Source organism: Cibotium barometz, chromosome 45 (genome assembly GCF_041138505.1).
Source record: "Cibotium barometz isolate CiBa-2024 chromosome 45, ASM4113850v1, whole genome shotgun sequence".
NCBI lineage: Eukaryota > Viridiplantae > Streptophyta > Polypodiopsida > Cyatheales > Cibotiaceae > Cibotium > Cibotium barometz.
Window position 1 is genome coordinate 26,978,005 of NC_141090.1, and position 19,610 is coordinate 26,997,614.

The 19,610-nt window shown below is 40.0% G+C and overlaps 1 protein-coding gene across 1 annotated transcript; it reads right to left on the minus strand.

The window, feature by feature from the left end:
• Positions 1–11,500: 11,500 nt before the first annotated feature.
• LOC147612578 (putative histone H2A.5) lies at positions 11,501–11,855 on the minus strand. Its single transcript, XM_086783521.1, has one exon. The coding sequence runs from the start codon at positions 11,834–11,836 to the stop codon at positions 11,501–11,503; it is 336 nt and encodes a 111-aa protein (XP_086639647.1). The 5' UTR covers positions 11,837–11,855.
• Positions 11,856–19,610: the final 7,755 nt, after the last annotated feature.

Here is a 19,610-nt window from a genome sequence, read left to right on the forward strand (position 1 = left end):
TCCCTTGAAAAAGGATGCTTCTCATTGATAGTCTCTTAATTCAAAGCTAAACTCTAGGCTTGATAAGCTAGAGATTAAGAAAATGGTATTTTTATGATTTTGTGTTAAAAAAATAATGGTTATTTCTTTTAGATTATTTATAAGTAGTTAAAAACTACTTTGATTGATTCTAAATAAGAAATAGATTATCCTATCGATTTGGAAAAAGAAAAATAATGGAATTAGCTTAATCTAGTGGAATATTCATAATTAATTTATGATTATGGTTAAAATCATGATTTAAATTCATAGTTTGATTTTATGCATAAAAGAGGAACTACTATCATATTTTCATATTACAAGCTTTTATTCTTTAGAAAAAAATTGAGAATTATCAGTAATAGCAACGAAGCTATGACAAAAGTTTCAAAAAATAATACATATCTTATCTTTATGCATAATGATAAAAGAAAACTTCCTACCATATTCTAGGATTGGACATCCTATGCAAAAAGAATGATTTTCATCATATTCATGAGAAATATTTTTTTTTCTAATTATGCATAATTAATTGATTATGAGAAAAGAGTAAATTTTGGTAAATTTAATTTTATGCAAAAAGAGAAATTCCCATGATAATTGAGATCCAAGTAATTAAATGGTAAAAGAGGAATTCTTGGCATAATTCAAATTATGAGTATTTATCAAAAGTGAAATTTTGAGCATTATTAATTTTATTGAAAAATATGTGTACAATTGATTTTTCTAAATCCCATGAATCTTTTACTCAAAAGAAGAATATTGAATATATTTCATTTGAGAAATTTGAGAAAGAATATGAGAATATCCATGGATAAAAAGTACCTTTAACTAGGGCAATCAATTGGCAGAAACTTAGAGAAGTCCCATCGATATATCGAAAGTAGAAAATAGTAGTAAAAGTGGATGTGACAAGATGTGATGTAGAGCCAAATGAATGTGACGGGATGTTAATGAATGCAATGTGAGTAGATGAGATGTGAATGTGATAAGAGGAGATGTAAACATGATGCGATAAGATAAAAATGTGATGTGATAAGATGTGAATGTGATATGATAAGATATGAATGTGATGTGAGAATCAAGCTAAACTTAGAGGTAAAATCAAATTTTATGGTTTTTTCCAATTTATGTCAATGACTTTCTTCTTCTCAACCCCTCTCAAGCTTGAAAAGATTTCTAAATAATTGTTTTAATTCAAATCAAACTTTCCCTAGGTTTCTTAATGTTTAATTAACATTAAGTTAACCTTTATGCTTAAATTATAATGCTTTCTTTAAGTAAATCTCTCTCTCTAAAAGAATAGCCATCTTTATGGCTAAATCCCTTGAAAAAGGATGCTTCTCAATGATAGTCTCTTAATTCAAATTTAAACTCTAGGCTTGATAAGCTAGAGATTAAGAACATGGTATTTTTATGATTTTGTGTTAACAAAATAATGGTTATTTCTTTTAGATTATTTATAAGTAGTTAAAAACTACTTTGATTGATTCTAATTGAGAAATAGATTATCCTATCAATTTGAAAAAAGAGAAATAATGGAATTAGCTTAATCTATTAGGATAATCATAATTAATTTATGATTATGATTTAAATTCATAGTTTGATTTTATGCATAAAATAGGAACTACTATCATATTTTCATTACAAGCTTTTATTCTTTAGAAAAAAACTGAGAATTTTCAACGAAGCTATGGTAAAAGTTTCAAAAAATAATACATATCTTATTTTTATGCATAATGATAAAAGAGGACTTCCTACCATATTCTAGGATTGGACATCCTATGCAAAAAGAATGATTTTCATCATATTCATGAGAAATAGTTTTTTTTCTAATTATGCATAATTAATTGATTATGAGAAAAGAGTAAATTTTGGTAAATTTATGTTTATGCAAAAAGAGAAGTTTCCATGATAATTGAGATCCAAGTAATTAAATGGTAAAAGATGAATTTTTGGTATATTTCAAATTATGAGTATTTATCAAAAGTGAAATTTTGAGCATTATTAATTTTATTGGAAAATATGGCAATCTTCATGGTTTTCTTTCTTGAGCGTCTAGTTGCTCATGCTTGTTTTCAGGGACATTCTTTGAAGCGAAGACCCTTGCATGTCTGAAATGGATCTAGAGCAAAATATTAAATCAAACACATCAAAGCAAGAATCTAGTATCCATTAATCATGAGATTAGTTATCAAATGGCTCATCACATGAATATACAAGAGAGAGAAAATATATAAGTGCATGTAGAAAGAGAAGATGCACAAATAGCCTAAGTGTGTTTAACCTCTCACCAAGAGGATGGCTTTCATGTTAGCCATGAACTTGACCATGGAAGGCCAAATCTCCATTGATGGAACCCAAAGGTACAAGATGACCAAAATTAGTAAAAGTGTCAAAAGATCCTACCAATGTACCCCAAGCCCTATTTATAGTCACTTTCTCCTTTTGCCCATGGGCCCCTATGTACATGTGGAAATCAAGCTCTATGGTTCATGTGACAAACCATCCCTTCCTAAAGATTTTGTCCTCAAAATCATACAAGATATTTACAATTAAATCGCAATCTCAATGTAAACCCATGGGAAGTAGAGAGGTCTTCAAAAATGCACCTCGAATACATTTGGAATAGGGAAACCAAATGTAGTGAAGCCGGCAAACTCCTTCTCCAAAAATAGCATGTAGGACTGTTATGGCAGCCATGTTGTCGATGAAGCTTCCCTTGAAATTCTTCATGAAACCTCCATAAAAATGAGCTGCAAATGATGCATAGCCACACCCAAAAGGGTCCCACATATTTATCATCGAACCAAATGATCTTCCAAGTGTGTTGGAGTAGATTGGTAACCCCAACAATAGATCCAACCAAAGCTGTCCTGAAACTACAGCACATATAAAACCTCATGATATGCCCATTATTCACATATAAAACCTCATGATATGTCCATTCTTCATATAATAATCATGCCACTTGATCAAGGAATACTTCCACCAAGTACACCATGTTGTTGAACATACTCCATTGATTGCCAAGTAGCCTCATCTATGGGCAAGCGCTTCCATTTCACAAGGAATTCATCAATGTTCGGGTTCCTCAAAGCCCTTGTCCTCTTGTCCACAATCCTCTCTGGCTCATAGATAATCTCTCCTCCTTCATCCATCGGTGGTAACTCTTCAATCTCTTGAGGAAGAGAGCCCACAAAAATCTTAAGGTTGGATACATGAAACACATTATGAATCCTTGTCGAAGGAGGTAGGTCAAGCTTATAAGCCAAGTCACCCACTTTCTTGACTACCAAATATGATCCATAGTATCTATGTGCCAACTTGGAATTGGAAGACCCTTTGAGAATATTGTGACGGCTCTTAGGAAGCCTGATCAACACATAATCACCTTCCTTGAACTCCGTTTTGCGTCTATGCTCATCCGCATTAGCCTTCATGACTTCTTGTGTGTGCCTTCTTCATATTATCCTTGCATAATTGAAGAAGCTGTCTCATCCTTTCCAACTCTTCCTTGGCTAAAGGATTAACCATTTTATCCTCATGGAAGGCAAAAGATGGCACATGCACTTGATACCCATAAAGAGCCTCGAAAGGTGACATCCCAATTGATACTCAAATGCTTGCTTGAATTATGACAAAATTCAGCAAGGTAAAGCCATTCATCCCATGATGCTTGCATGTCATAACAATAGTGCCTCAAGTACACTTCGAGCCATTTGTTTGTGCACTCCGTTTGCCCATCTGTTTGAGGGTGATAGGCTGTAGAAGGAGTGATTTGAGTCCCCAAGTTCTCATACAATGTCCTCCAAAAAGTGCCCATGAACTTGGTATCTCTATCATAAACTATGTTGAGTGGCAAACCATGTATCTTGAATACATGCTCCATAAATTGCTTGGCAATGTGAGAGGCCCCATAAGTAGTCTTGGAAGCAATAAAATGAGCTAATTTGGTGAGTCTATCCACCACCACAAATACTTGATCCCATCCATGCTTCGTCTTTGGCAAGCCCGTGATGATGAAGTCCATGGAAATGTGAGTCCATTTTCCATCCAGAATAGGCAAAGGATGAAGTAAACCACTTGGCAATTGGTGACTATCCTTATTCCTTTGGCATGACACACATTCCAAAACAAACTTCTTGACATCCCTCCACATGCCTTTCCAATAGAAGCTCTTGCTCACTTTGTCAAATGTCTTGAGAACACCAAGATGACCCGAAAGCGGTGAAGAATACATCTCTGGAAGCACCTTGGGAATGTAGGATGAGGTTGGAACCAAATACACCTTATCCTTGTGCCATAGTAGACCATTCCAAAGCTTATAATGAGGAAATTCTTCACCATCTCCTTGCTGTAATTTTTTGTAAATATGGGCAGCACTCTCATTGACAAGATACTCCTCTTGTATCCCTTTCATCCATTCACTATACACTTCCATAATTGATGTCAAGGTGCAAGCCCACATTCTAGAAAATGCGTCCACTACTATGATCCCTTCCACCGGGGTCGAAAGGAAACTCATCCTCTTCTTTGACAAAAGAATGACCCTCCAAGTCTTCTTCACGTGTCTCCTTGCTAAAATCTTCAAACTCTTCCACATCATGAGATGACTTGGAATCATCATCCTCATCCATAATGATCATAGTAGCCACCACTTTCTTTGATTAGCAAATGTGCCTGGGTGACCACTTCTCTTGGCATTTAAAACATAGGCCTTTGCTCCTCAATTCCTCAATCTTAGGATCATCCATCCGTTGAGTCTTCTTGAATGGTTGATGAGGAGGCTTCTTGACAAACCCATTGCTCTTCTTAGCATCATTATGAACTCCACTTGTGGACTGTCCACTTCCAAAAGATGTATGGAATTTGGAAGTGTAAGTGGATGTAGAAGAAGGTAGACTTTTCCCCACATTTGAAGAAGTGTGAAATGGCTTATGAAAAGGTACATTTGGCTGAACCCTCTTATACTTTGGCTCATATAGCTCCGCCAACCTCATAGCCTCTTTTGATAGTGCTTGGTCTTTGTGCCGAGACATCTGCTTTGATGTATGAATCTAGACCATGCACAAACTTCTTCAATCGCATGCCTTCATTGAGTCCATCCACAAACATAGAGAGCTTCATGAACCTCTTGATATACTCCCTAACTGACATGCCCTTTTGTGTGAGTTCATACCATTCTTCATGGTATCGGTCAAGAACCAAAGGCAACACAAATGTCATATTCATTTCATGCTTGAGTTCTTCCCAAGTATGAGGCATAACTCCTTTCCAAGTATGAGGCATAACTCCTTCCTTGAGCATATGTCTCCACCATTAATGTGCATAGTCTTCCAAATGCAAGGATGCAAAATGCACTTTGTCCCTTTCATTCTTTGGATAGAGCTGAAAGTATGTATCCAACTTATTCATCCATTCTTCCAACTCATGTGGGGTGAACCATCACCCTTGAACTTAGAGAGTGAAATCTTGTCCTTTACATCCTTTGACATGGTTGACGATGCATTCGCATGATGGTGCGAGGGCTTGTGCTTTTGCATTTGCACAAAAGATCCAAGAAATTGTGCAAAATCCTTGTACTCCCTCTTGAGGAAATTTGGCATTTCCATCCACCTATCATGAGCTTCTCTTTGTCTCTCAATGAATGACATATGTTTCCAATCAAGCTCAACCACATCATCCATATCATACACCTCCTCTTCAAGCATGGAGAACTGATTTGCTTTGGGATGCAAAGGTTTCCCTTGAAATTCTTCATGAAACCTCCATAAAAATGAGCTGCAAATGATGCATAGCCACACCCAAAAGGGTCCCACATATTTATCATCGAACCAAATGATCTTCCAAGTGTGTTGGAGTAGATTGGTAACCCCAACAATAGATCCAACCAAAGCTGTCCAGAAATTACAGCACATATAAAACCTCATGATATGCCCATTCTTCATATAATAATCATGCCACTTGATCAAGGAATACTTCCACCAAGTAAACCATGTTGTTGAACATACTCCATTGATTGCCAAGTAGCCTCATCTATGGGCAAGCGCTTCCATTTCACAAGGAATTCATCAATGTTCCGGTTCCTCAAAGCCCTTGTCCTCTTGTCCACAATCCTCTCCGGCTCATAGATAATCTCTCCTCCTTCATCCATCGGTGGTAACTCTTCAATCTCTTGAGGAAGAGAGCCCAAAAACATCTTAAGGTTGGATACATGAAACACATTATGAATCCTTGTAGAAGGAGGTAGGTCAAGCTTATAAGCCAAGTCACCCACTTTCTTGACTACCAAATATGATCCATAGTATCTATGTGCCAACTTGGAATTGGAAGACCCTTTGAGAATATTGTGACCGCTCTTAGAAAGTCTGATCAACACATAATCACCTTCCTTGAACTCCGTTTTGCTTCTATGCTCATCTGCATTTGCCTTCATGACTTCTTGTGTGTGCCTTCTTCATATTATCCTTGCATAATTGAAGAAGCTGTCTCATCCTTTCCAACTCTTCCTTGGCTAAAGGATTAACCATTTTATCCTCATGGAAGGCAAAAGATGGCACATGCACTTGATACCCATAAAGAGCCTCGAAAGGTGACATCCCAATTGATACTCAAATGCTTGCTTGAATTATGACAAAATTCAGCAAGGTAAAGCCATTCATCCCATGATGCTTGCATGTCATAACAATAGTGCCTCAAGTACACTTCGAGCCATTTGTTTGTGCACTCCATTTGCCCATCCGTTTGAGGGTGATAGGTTGTAGAAGGAGTGATTTGAGTCCCCAAGTTCTCATACAATGTCCTCCAAAAAGTGCCCATGAACTTGGTATCTCTATCATAAACTATGTTGAGTGGCAAACCATGTATCTTGAAAACATGCTCCATAAATTGCTTGGCAATGTGAGAGGCCCCATAAGTAGTCTTGGAAGCAATAAAATGAGCTGATTTGGTGAGTCTATCCACCACCACAAATACTTGATCCCATCCATGCTTCGTCTTTGGCAAGCCCGTGATGATGAAGTCCATGGAAATGTGAGTCCATTTTCCATCCAGAATAGGCAAAGGATGAAGTAAACCACTTGGCAATTGGTGACTATCCTTATTCCTTTGGCATGACACACATTCCAAAACAAACTTCTTGACATCTCTCCACATGACTTTCCAATAGAAGCTCTTGCTCACTTTGTCAAATGTCTTGAGAACACCAAGATGACCCGAAAGCGGTGAAGAATGCATCTCTGGAAGCACCTTGGGAATGTATGATGAGGTTGGAACCAAATACACCTTATCCTTGTGCCATAGTAGACCATTCCAAAGCTTATAATGAGGAAATTCTTCACCATCTCCTTGCTGTAATTTTCTGTAAATATGGGCAATATCTCATTGACAAGATACTTCTCTTGTATCCCTTTCATCCATTCACTATGCACTTCCATAATTGATGTCAAGGTGCAAGCCCACATTCTAGACAATGCGTCCACTACTATGATCCCTTTCATCGGGGTCAAAAGGAAACTCATCCTCTTCTTTGACAAAAGAATGACCCTCCAAGTCTTCTTCACGTGTCTCCTCGCTAAACTCTTCAAACTCTTCCACATCATGAGATGACTTGGAATCATCATCCTCATCCATAATGATCATAGTAGCCACCACTTTCTTTGATTTGCAAATGTGCCTGGGTGACCACTTCTCTTTGCATTTAAAACATAGGCCTTTGCTCCTCAATTCCTCAATCTTAGGATCATCCATCCGTTGAGTCTTCTTGAATGGTTGATGAGGAGGCTTCTTGAAAAACCCATTGCTCTTCTTAGCATCATTATGGACTGTCCACTTCCAAAAGATGTATGGAATTTGGAAGTGTAAGTGGATATAGAAGAAGGTAGACTTTTCCCCACATTTGAAGAAGTGTGAAATGGCTTATGAAAAGGTATATTTGGCTGAACCCTCTTATACTTTGGCTCATATAGCTCCGCCAACCTCATAGCCTCTTTTGATAGTGCTTGGTCTTTGTGCCAAGACATCCGCTTTGATGTATGAATCTAGACCATGCACGAACTTCTTCAATCGCATGCCTTCATTGAGTCCATCCACAAACATAGAGAGCTTCATGAACCTCTTGATATACTCCCTAACCGACATGCTCTTTTGTGTGAGTTCATACCATTCTTCATGGTATCGGTCAAGAACCAAAGGCAACACAAATGTCATTCATTTCATGCTTGAGTTCTTCCCAAGTATGAGGCATAACTCCTTCCTTGAGCATATGTCTCCACCATTAATGTGCATAGTCTTCCAAATGCAAGGATGCAAAATGCACTTTGTCCCTTTCATTCTTTGGATAGAGATGAAAGTATGTATCCAACTTATTCATCCATTCTTCCAACTCATGTGGGGTGAACCATCACCCTTGAACTTAGAGAGTGAAATCTTGTCCTTTACATCCTTTGACACGGTTGACGATGCATTCGCATGATGGTGCGAGGGCTTGTGCTTTTGCATTTGCACAAAAGATCCAAGAAATTGTGCAAAATCCTTGTACTCCCTCTTGAGGAAATTTGGCATTTCCATCCACCTATCATGAGCTTCTCTTTGTCTCTCAATGAATGACATATGTTCCCAATCAAGCTCAACCACATCATCCATATCATACACCTCCTCTTCAAGCATGGAGAACTTATTTGCTTTGGGATGCAAAGGTACTCTCCTCGGATCTCCAAAATTTGATGTCTGAATGTAGGTGCATGTTGCTTTCCATCCAATTGAGAAGAACCCGCTTGGAATGTAGTAGGCTTCATCTCCCACATAGAAGGCCTCCTAGCATCCGCCATGAATCCGAAAGTGACATTCTTGGTGGAATGCTCATGTGTTACCTTGGGAGAAACCTCTTGTACAATGGGTAGCTTGCCTTCCCTACGGCCTTCAAAAGCTGTCCCAAATTGCTTGCCTTCATGTAAAGCACCATGACCATTATTATAGGAAGGTTGGCTCATTGGCCAAGTGACCCTCTCTTCCAAAACTTCCATCCTTGTAGCCATAGTGTCAAGCCTACCATTGACTTCCACCCTTGTAGCCATCGTGTCCATCTTAGCATTCATTTCCATCAGCATTTGCATGATCGAATCGATGGGGATTGTATGCGAAAATTGTGGGGTGTGCTTATGGGCACTTCCAACATTCAACTCCTCATTCCCTTCTCTTGAAGTATGCCCAAAAGCATCCCCTTCTCTTGAAGTGTGCCCAAGAGTATCCTCCAGAGCATCCAAAATTCCTTGTTCCATCATTGCCTCTTCACCCTCTACCTCGTCGGAAGCCAAAGTGTTGCGCTTCGGTCGCCCTTTTGGCTTCGGCCCCATGGAAACCTTTGGTTTCAGAAATTTGGCTCTAAATTGAGGTAGGGATGTCTGATTGAAGTGATCTAAAGCTTGTTGGAGAGCTAATGAAGTGTACTAGACCACTATGCAAAGATCCGTAAGAGATGAGGTGTGCTACTATTCTCTGTTTTAGGGTTTACAGGGTTATAGGGCTGAAACGGTATTTTGGGTAGAACTTGAGCTAGAGATATCCAAATGCAAAGCTTTTTAGCTCAAATGAAAGCCTAGATGAGTACTACAAGCCTATGTAATTAGATCTAGAAGACCTTCAAACCCCTGTGAGACTGAATTAAGGTTTATTGTTTTTACAAAAACCCTAAATTCTACCCTAAAGAGATATCAAAATGCGGAGGTGAAGGGCTCGTTGGGTAGCTCTAAGGAAGCACTAAGAGCTTATATGGTCCCTTTTAATTCATTCCAAAAGGGTTGGGATTGAATTAGGGTTTTTGTGAATCTGCAGATTCTTGCCAAAGTGACCCTTTTTGTGCCCAATTGATCTTTGTTTGCTCCCAAACCAATGTCAACACCTTCTGCACCTCATTGGCATCCCAAGATTTACAAATTATGCTCCACAATCTTCAATTGTCCATGTATGACCAGAAATTTGAGAAAATTTTGACATAGTCTCCTTTGTTTTAGGAGCTAAATCTCAATTTTTCTCAAGTAGCAATGCAAAAATCCATAATCCTCTTATCAATTTCCATCCATTACATAGCATGTGCCTTAACTTGCATCACCAAAAGGCATACAAATTCCTTGCAATTCCAAGCATTCACCATATGTGTTTCCCATGGCATAATGCAAGATCAATTTCCATGAGATGTCCATATTAAGGTGCCATTGCCATGTACATAAACCAAGAGGATGATTGTGCGAAGAAGATCGTCAGTGTAGCACGTTGAAGCTTGCCGATCTCCCGGCCAAGCTCTTCTCACCCTCGTACCTAGTTCAAACCAAGGCACGGGTTGAGGCCAAGTCTTCACCTCCACACCTAATCCTCCACTGTACCGCTTTACCACGGCACTCACGGCACGGAGGATTCAAGCCGTGCTCCCCCCGGGCCTCTCCGCCAACACCCGGGGTACCCTTGCCAACATATCTAGTTTCTCGAAATTGAAGTGAGTGCAAACAATTGTGAGGTGCATATAGCTTGAATATGAAAATGAGGCGGATCACTTGCAAGGATGTAGCATGACTCATGCCCATTACAATATACTCATAAACCATTATGCATGAACTCATACTTATCCACATAGCTCCAAATGTCCGCCATTCATCCAAAAATCCAACATCAATCAATAAGCACAAGTGAGGTAATACCATATACCAATGATATCAATATCCAATTGGTATCACTCCCATAAGCATTGCTTATGAGTAATTGGCATCAAATGGCATTCAAGGGCATCAACTTGCATGTGAATGTAGCATTACCAATTGATTCCAATCACACATCAAGCTCTTCCAATGCTCAATAGCATCATTCCAATGCATAAAAGCATCATGTCCATAGCAAAAACCTTCTCATTATTACCCAACATCCACTCCATGCATGTGGCTCAATCAATGCATCTAAGCATATGCATTCCTTCATCCATTTATGCATGGATTCATCAAAGAATCCTGCATTTGTCTCACAAATGGCCACATGACATCCAAATGGGTGTGATTAAAGAAAAATGTTAAAATTCTATAAATTAGGATTTCCTTTCATGAATAACCCCAATTTGTCCATAGCATGAGGATTAATCCCCAATGCTTGAGAAAATGGCCATAGCAACTCACCAATGGTATTCCGAAAGCTTCAATGGTTGGATTGTTGCTTGAAAGAGCCTTCAATGGATCCAAATCTTGAAGATTTTTGAAATTTTTGAGAGCTGCTCAAACCTCCTCTTCTCCCTCTCCAAAAGCAATGAAGAACTCCCCAAAATCCACCAAAAAGATGCCAAACATCATAGCTAACAACCACATGGATCTTGTGCCAAATGGAATAGATCTTGTGCCAAATGTAATAGGTCTTGTGCTAGCCTTCTATGGCTTTGAAGCAATAACTTCATATGGTAACAAAACAAAGCTTAATGGCCACAATTTGCACCAGCAGCAGCAGTTCAAGTATCAGAAGCAGCAGCCGGTAGTGCTGGAGAGGAGACGGCCTTTTTTTTTCGTGAGCAGCAGCACACGAATCTCTCTGTGGTGTAATGGATCTTCTTCTTGTTGTCACGGGCAGCATTAGCAGCCAGCTCAAGCACCTCAGCTGCCAGGTATTCGAGGACCGCTACAAGGTAGACGGGAGCACCGGAGCCGATTCTCTGAGCATAGCAGCCCTTCTTGAGATAGCGAACCAAGCGGCCCACAGGAAATTGCAGCCCTGCTTTCAAAGTCTTGGACACAGCCTTCTTCTTGGGCTTACCACGACCTCCCTTGCTCCCACCTTTGGCGTCCATGATCGACACAGCCACAAGCAGTATGAGTGAGTGGAATGGGATAACACTTGCAATAGGATAACACTTGCAGCCATTAGAATGAGTGGAGATGGAAAATGGTGAGCTATGTGAGAGAGATTAGGGTTTGGAGCAAAGGGAAAGAAATTTTTAGAAAAAATGCATGTAAATTGGTACTCTATGTGTTCCTCTCCTCAAGATCAACAAAAGCCCTAGCAAATGGGAGCAAAACAGGGGAAAGATGAGAAGTAATGGCTATGGAAAGCTTGAAAAAGAAGCACAAAAATATAAACATGATTAACATAGAGATTAACAGGTGATTAATTCAAATTTTTTCCAATTTTTGTACCCCGCTCCAAATAATTGATCTAGGGTGCCCAAATTAGGTCCAATTGAGCTAAATCTCCATGAAATCACATGAAATCACATGAAATGATGTCTCCTCTCCACTAATCCCTAAAGATTAAGTAGAAATTAAGCAAGATTAAGTTAAAACTCCAAGAAATCAAGAGAAAATTCAGAAAATTATCAAGAAAATGACTAATCTCATGCCCAAAACCTTGATAATGGATCAAAGTCAAGGCTGTGATACCAAATGAAATGGATCTAGAGCAAAATATTGAATCAAACACATCAAAGCAAGAATCTAGTATCCATTAATCATGAGATTAGTTATCAAATGGCTCATAACATGAATATACAAGAGAGAGAAAATCTATAAGTGCATGTAGCAAGAGAAGATGCACAAATAGCCTAAGTGTGTTTAACCTCTCACCAAGAGGATGGCTTTCATGTTAGCCATGAACTTGACCATGGAAGGCCAAATCTCCATTGATGGAGACCAAAGGTACAAGATGACCAAAATTAGTAAAAGTGTTAAAAGATCCTACCAATGTACCCCAAGCCCTATTTATAGTCACTTTCTCCTTTTGCCCATGGGCCCCATGTACATATGGAAATCAAGCTCTATGGTTCATGACAATGTCCCTCGTCTCATGAGGTCAATGCCTCTACTACAACATGAGCTATGACACTTTGTCTGTTTTACAATTTGGTCAGAGTGTTGAGAGGGATTGTATGGATGAAGTCGTCTCTTACATTCAACACATTATTGCTAGTGCTAGGATTAGCTTCATGAGCTTTTTCTATTGTTCATGGTCTCGGCAGACAATCCTTATACATATGGTCTATCTCACACCCAATGCATAAAGGACTTAATGAGAAGCACCTATAGAGGTACTTTCCATCCCTTCCTTGATTGGACACTCAACCACTCGGGGAGGTCCTGCGCACTTGTAGCATTGCATGGGTGGTCGTTTAGCCATTGTATTCATGTCCTGGCCTCATGGGATTGGGGTGTGGCTAAGTATACTGGGAACATTTGGTTGCCCTCAATCATGTAGTGGCGTAGAATTTGGGAGGGTGGACTAGTTGGCGCTCGAGGGGTCGTAGGTGGGACCTTCACAGAGTTCCCCCTCATCCCCTTCTTCAAAGATTTATGTCATGGTGGTTATCTAATGAACAAGTGTGATTCGTGGCAATGGGGGTTGAGGTGGGAGAACTAGGGGTGGTAAGGGCATTTAGAGGACTCAAAATTCCTCTTTGGGCTACTTCTTGGCCTGGTTGAGGTACGTTGTGAATAGCAGGTGCTGGAAAGAACAACGGTTGCCTTTGGTTTGCATGCAAGGCTTGAGGTAGAACGTGGGCTTGATCAGCCCATAGGAGTTTGTGACTTCATGTTTGCCCCATGTTTGGAGATATGTGCAATAGAGTGTGGAACGGGGTCACAGATGTGGACACTCCGTGATGGTATGGTTAGCTCGACAAATCGGGCACCATATTATCTCCCTCTTTGGATAGAGATGGGGTTGGCCAACGTGATCGCGTCCTTCGTCAGTTCTCCACTATTGGGTCATTTGCTGCATTAATGCAGTGGCCAAGTGCTTGACCTATTGTCCAGAGGTGGACTCCTTGCTCTTTCCATCAGATCTTGTGCTGGTGGCCTTGAATGCGGCTTCTGATGTACCCTCATGGAGTTATCGAGAACGTGTTTCCTTGAAGTTGTCCTCAAAGTCCATAGCACTCCTACAACATTGCTCGAAGGAGGTATGGTCCAAGGAATACAAGGAATTGTGTAGGGTTACATCATCTAGACCTTTCAAAAATATCCCTATTAACCTTTCATCAAAGAACTTGTCTCTGGCACTACACAAGCGTGGAGATATCTGACTCTGTTGATGTAATCTCAGATGGTTTCACCAACCTTTTGTCTAACATTGTGCAGTTGCTCAATAGGACTCCATCTGGTTTCCTTGACAAGAATATCCAACCTTTAAGTCCTCTTTCAAGGCTTTGAAGGTGGCCTTATATTATGTTTTCAAGGACCTAAACCATTGACTAACTTTATCATCTAGGGTGAGGCCAAAGGAACTCACCTTGACTTGATCGTCCACATGGCTAAAAGCGTCACAGATCTGGGTGAACGTCTCTAAGTGCGGAATGGGTTCTCCAGTCCCATCAAACTTAGTAATTAGCTTCGAGATGTTTGCGGGTTTTTTCTAATCTAGTCTGCGTCTTGGTATTGGTTAAGCTGACGCTGGGGGCATGATGCCAGTAGCCACCCCCTCCCTATTTCCATGGCTATTCTCAATATTTCTGGTGTTAGCCCGGGAGTGGGTGCTGGTTGGGGAACGATGGGTGGAGGAGCTAGGCCAGGAAGATAGTAGACCATAGGAGGTACTTGTCTTATGGGTGGATTGTGCCTCATGTGGCCCCATGTGGTATCCTGGGTATACTCCCTGAGGTGGATATTGTTGATATACAAGTGGGCCTAGTGGATGTGACAGGGCTGGGTAGGCCCTTTCTCTCTGATACGACTTTTTAGGCCCTTGGGAAGCTAGATATGGACCCAAGTTTGGTATGGGTATGTAGGCTCGAAATGAATCAGCCACCCTCGAGACACGCATGGCTCTCCACACTCGTGGACGAGGTTTGATGGCTCTCACTTTGCCCTATATCTGCTCTAGGATCTAGAGGCGGCATGGGCTCTCTTTCCTATTAGTGTTTCATACCTCTCGCCCTGGGATGTGGCTCTTTCGACTATGCATTTCCCATGATAAAGTTGTGGAGCCTCAAAGTAAGGCTTCTTTGTGAATGTGTGGGGAGCTAGGGTCTTTCTCTTGGATAGGTGGTCTCTCTATACACTGAGCTTCAAGTTCTGGTGTGTCGAGGGTAGGCGTATCTCGTCTCATGCAGGGACGATCTTTGGTCGTCTCATTGGTGTTGTCAAAGACTAGCACCATTTGGCTCCAAGCTGTATTGATCGATGGGTTCAAGATAATTTATATCATCAAAGAGAGGGTTGTTTCACACCAATTTTCCTTAACGTAGCTGTATAAATGTGTGTGAATTATTGTGTAGGACCCCCCTGTGCTGAACATGGGGGTCCTACATGTGTGGAATTACTGTGTAGGATCCCTTGTGATGAACAATCTTTTTTTTTGGGAAATAGTATGGCCATACGCTTTAAGATGGTATGGGCATACACTTTGTTGAAGACATAGGCATATGCTTCTCAAAAAGAAGATGACCCAAGCGTACGCTTCCTGGAAGACATGGACGTCGCTTTAGGAAGGAGTGAACAAACTCTTTTGAATGATGAAGGTACGGGCATGGCAAAAATGACATGGGCATGGCAAGGTTGCCACGGGTGTACGCTTTAGAAAGGAGAGATGGTACAGGTGTGGAAAAAATAACACGGACGTACACTTGTTGTAGCCATGGAAAAATAAAATGACACGGGCATGGTGAAACTGACACGCGCATGGCAAGTTGAAGGGAACAAGTATATGCTTTGGAAAGGAACAATTGTGCGCTTTGAATGGTATGGGTGTATGCTGTAAATGGTGCGAGCATTCACTTAGAAATTTTCATAGATTTGAATTATGCACGTCTGACTGCCACCTACAAATATTCTGTGACAGTGCAGATGTACCCCTTGTTTAAATGCAATTTATGCTTACTCAATGCAATTATTCCTTTTTTAACGCACAGTGCTAAATTAATGGCTAGAGATCTCACAAGATTTTCCCAGGAGGAATGGACGGGCGTGGCAAGTTTCCATGGTCGCTATGAATGAAATGGGCGTTCACTTCTCAGAGTTGATCCAGAATGGGATTTTTACCTACGTTGCTGCTCTGAATTTTGTTGATTTAGGTATTCCCAAAATATTTTTTGAACTTTTGTTTTTATGGGGAGCTAGAGCTAGTCTCTAGCTACCTATTGATACCTAGAATGCATAAAGAAACCTAATAAATTAAGAATAATTTGATGAATAATCTATTGTGAAAACTCAAAGAAAGAGGAACAAAAAATAAAAAATTGTATGAATGTCAAGAGCAAAAATTAAACACTTACTTGTGTCTCTCACACTTGTTGGTGAAGACATCAATGCTCCAATGCTCTCGTTGACCTCCATAGCTCAATTGAACACAATCAATCAAACAAATAACAAACTAAAATAACATGAAACCAATCGGTGGATTTGTACTCCTATTGGGAAAAATGAACATGAAATATGTGGATGAACCCTAAGCTAAGTGCTATCTCCGGTAGTGGTGCCAAAGATGTTAATCTAAATATACAACCTTGCACACAAGAGAGGGGAAGAAGAAGAGAAACACCCATGCAAGGGTGGAGTCAGAGATGTGCACTTAGCCAACCCTAATGAGGGTTAACTCCCCTTTGTGAGGCCGCTAGGGGCTCACTCCACCACCACTTGTGTCACCCAAGTGGAGATTCACAAGCTAGGTGAGGAGCAAAGAAGAAGGGAGCTATGGAAAGCTCAACCTTCACTCCAAGGGATCTTGGTAGAGAGACAATAGAGGGGAGAGGAGAAGAGAAGCTAGATCATTACCATCCCTAACATGCACACACAACAACAATCAAGCATGTAAACATTTACAACACAAGCAAGCATCCACAAGCGAGAGAGAGAGAGAGAGAGAGAGAGAGAGAGAGAGAGAGAGCAAAACTTAATTGAGACTAATGGGATTGTCCCTATTCATATTCCATAAAATGTCTTATATACAAGAGCTCTCATTTTACAATGGCTGGCCGCCCATTTACAATTGGGGGCCCAAAACTAGCTTCCTAGCTCTATGTACATCGCATTCCTATGACCGGCATTACACAAGCCGTAAGCTCAGTCATCCCATATCTCTTTTATCATTCAGCGCTTTGCGTAGTTACAAAAAAATAAGTTACAAGAAAGCATGGGCCACAATTTAAAAATAATGTTAATAACTAGAGTGGTTAACAACTAATATTAACTCAAAGAGGAATATAACCATTAGTGAGAATGGCAATAATAAAGTAATTTTATAAAATTATAACATGCACCTTTTCATGTCATGTGTGTGAGATACAATTTTTTGGAAATAGGTGTGCCTCATCTTGAGAAAAATGCTAGATGAAAATTCACAATAGCCAGTTCAGGGATTCTCTTTAAAGGAATTGAGCCGATTGTAGATAATGCAATAGTAGTGTAATATTTTCAAAAAGTATGGCTATTCTCTTGAATTTTTTGGTTTCACCAAGAGTGAAGCAAAAGGAAGTGTGTATATTTCTCAAGAATAACACTATTGCAAGGGCTTCTTAGTAGCAATTGCTAACTTAAGCTAGAGTTTATGAGTCGAGCTCCACGCCTAATGTGATATAAATTCTTTCTTACTATTAATAAAAAAACCTCTTTTCTCTTAAGAAAAAATGTGTATGGTTTTTTTTGGCCAAAGATGGGTAATGAAGGAATTTGTGTTCAAGGTTTGATTTTGGACATGAAGGAATTTATATTCAAGCAAGCTCTTGAGTCTTTGCTTGAGAGCCACCAGGCTATACCAACTTATCCCAACTCACTAACGCACCTTGGAAATGTGTATGGTTACCAAAAAAAAAATCCAAATCAAAGGCCAGAAGCATGTAGATGATCACCACCAGTGCTCACATAACCCGGTTTGTAGTGTAATTTTTCTAGCCGAAATTTAGAAATCTTGGTTGGAATTTGATATTGTCTTTAATTTTAAGGGTATAAATTTGTACATTTTAGTTCTTAATCCCCTCAATGTAGTTTTTCCGATCGAAATTTAGAAATCTTGGTTGGAATTTGATATTGTCTTTAATTTAGGGGTTGAAATTTATACATTTTAGTTATAAATCCCCTCAATTGTACAATTTCTAGTCATTTGCAAGACTATGCCCCATCAATTGCATGATTTTTAATGATTAAATTAAATTCTAAATCCCAATTAAGCCTAAGCGTAGCCTTTAATTTTTGAAGGGTTAAAAAAGCTATTTTTTTCGAGCACTTGATCACCACCTTTGAAAACAAATCTCCCAAATTGAACGTGATGACATTTATGTGGTCTTACTGCTTTTCCCAAACTTATCGAACTCAAAGCTGTTGTGACACGTTTACGTACTTGAGAACGATAGTGGGAGCGTGGAGTGTGCATGGGAAGAGGGGACGTGTATGAGAGTCTCGTGCTCTCGCAAAGACAACATCTGCGCATTTATGGCCCCCCTCCCCCCCCAAAAAAAAGCAGAAAAGCAAAAAAACCCACCAAAAAAAAACACGCTTGCCTATTTAGTCCAAATTGCTTCTTATTCTGAGCATTCTTTCATCATCGCCATGGATCCTGACTCCTTTTTGAACCTCCTTTCTACTGATTTTGATGAGTTTGATGACTGGTACAGTGCAGGCGCACAATCTAGTGATCCTTCTCTCTCTACCCACAACGTTTGTGAAAGGAATATTGGTACTAAACCGCCAGCTATGGATTTTGAGCCCCTAGAGAAATCTGTGACCAGTAGTATCGGCACTCCCTTCACATCTGTGCTCAAGATTTCCGACATAGCCTGCGCCCTTGGGAAGTTCTCAAAGCCTTCTCTATGCTCGGAGTCTTTAAACTCGACTGCTGCGGCCGGTCGTGAGCTGGACGTGCCCATGGCCGGTAGCCTCAGTAAGAAGCCGCCCACCGGCAATGGCCATGCCCATGCCCATAGCCAGATTATCAGTGAGAAACGCAATCTTTTGCAGGTGGTGGTGGATAATAATGAGATCAGTGAAGATGTTAAGCCTGAATTACCTACAGCTTCTAATTCCTTTCGTCTATGTTTTCCATTTCCCTGCACGCAAAGCTGTAGCCCTGCGAAAAGGCCCAAGATCTCTCAAAGCTCTAAGTTCGGATTAGACATTAACACTGCTTTGAGGGCTGATATTCTTGATGTGGGTAGAAAACCTGCCAACAGAGAAGGCCTGTCCCAGCGAGAAGCCCACATTCAATCTGAGAGGCTCAGAAGGAAGAGTATGTCAGATAACTTCACTATATTGCAGTCTTTGGTGCCTAGACTCAAGCTTAAAGTAAGTTAAACGAGCCAATTAAGTTATAATCTACTTGAACTTACTATAGCAGTAAGTTAATCTGGTTTAATCAGCTTCTCTTGGCCTTATAATAATCAGCAGATGTCAGTAAGTTAACCCAGCTTAATTTATATCAGCTCTCTAAGTGTTCTAAAATTTATTTTAGCCGTGTGTTAATCTACTTTAATAAGCTTCTTGTAGCCTAATCACATGAAAAAAGGTAAGTTAATCTACTCTAATTAATCTTACGATAGTACAGTCAACCTTCTTGTTGGCAATGAACATGGGTCGTACACTTTGATATTATAATGTCATACTCTCGCCTGGGTGTGTGTTCATATTCGCGGTTTGATGTAATCA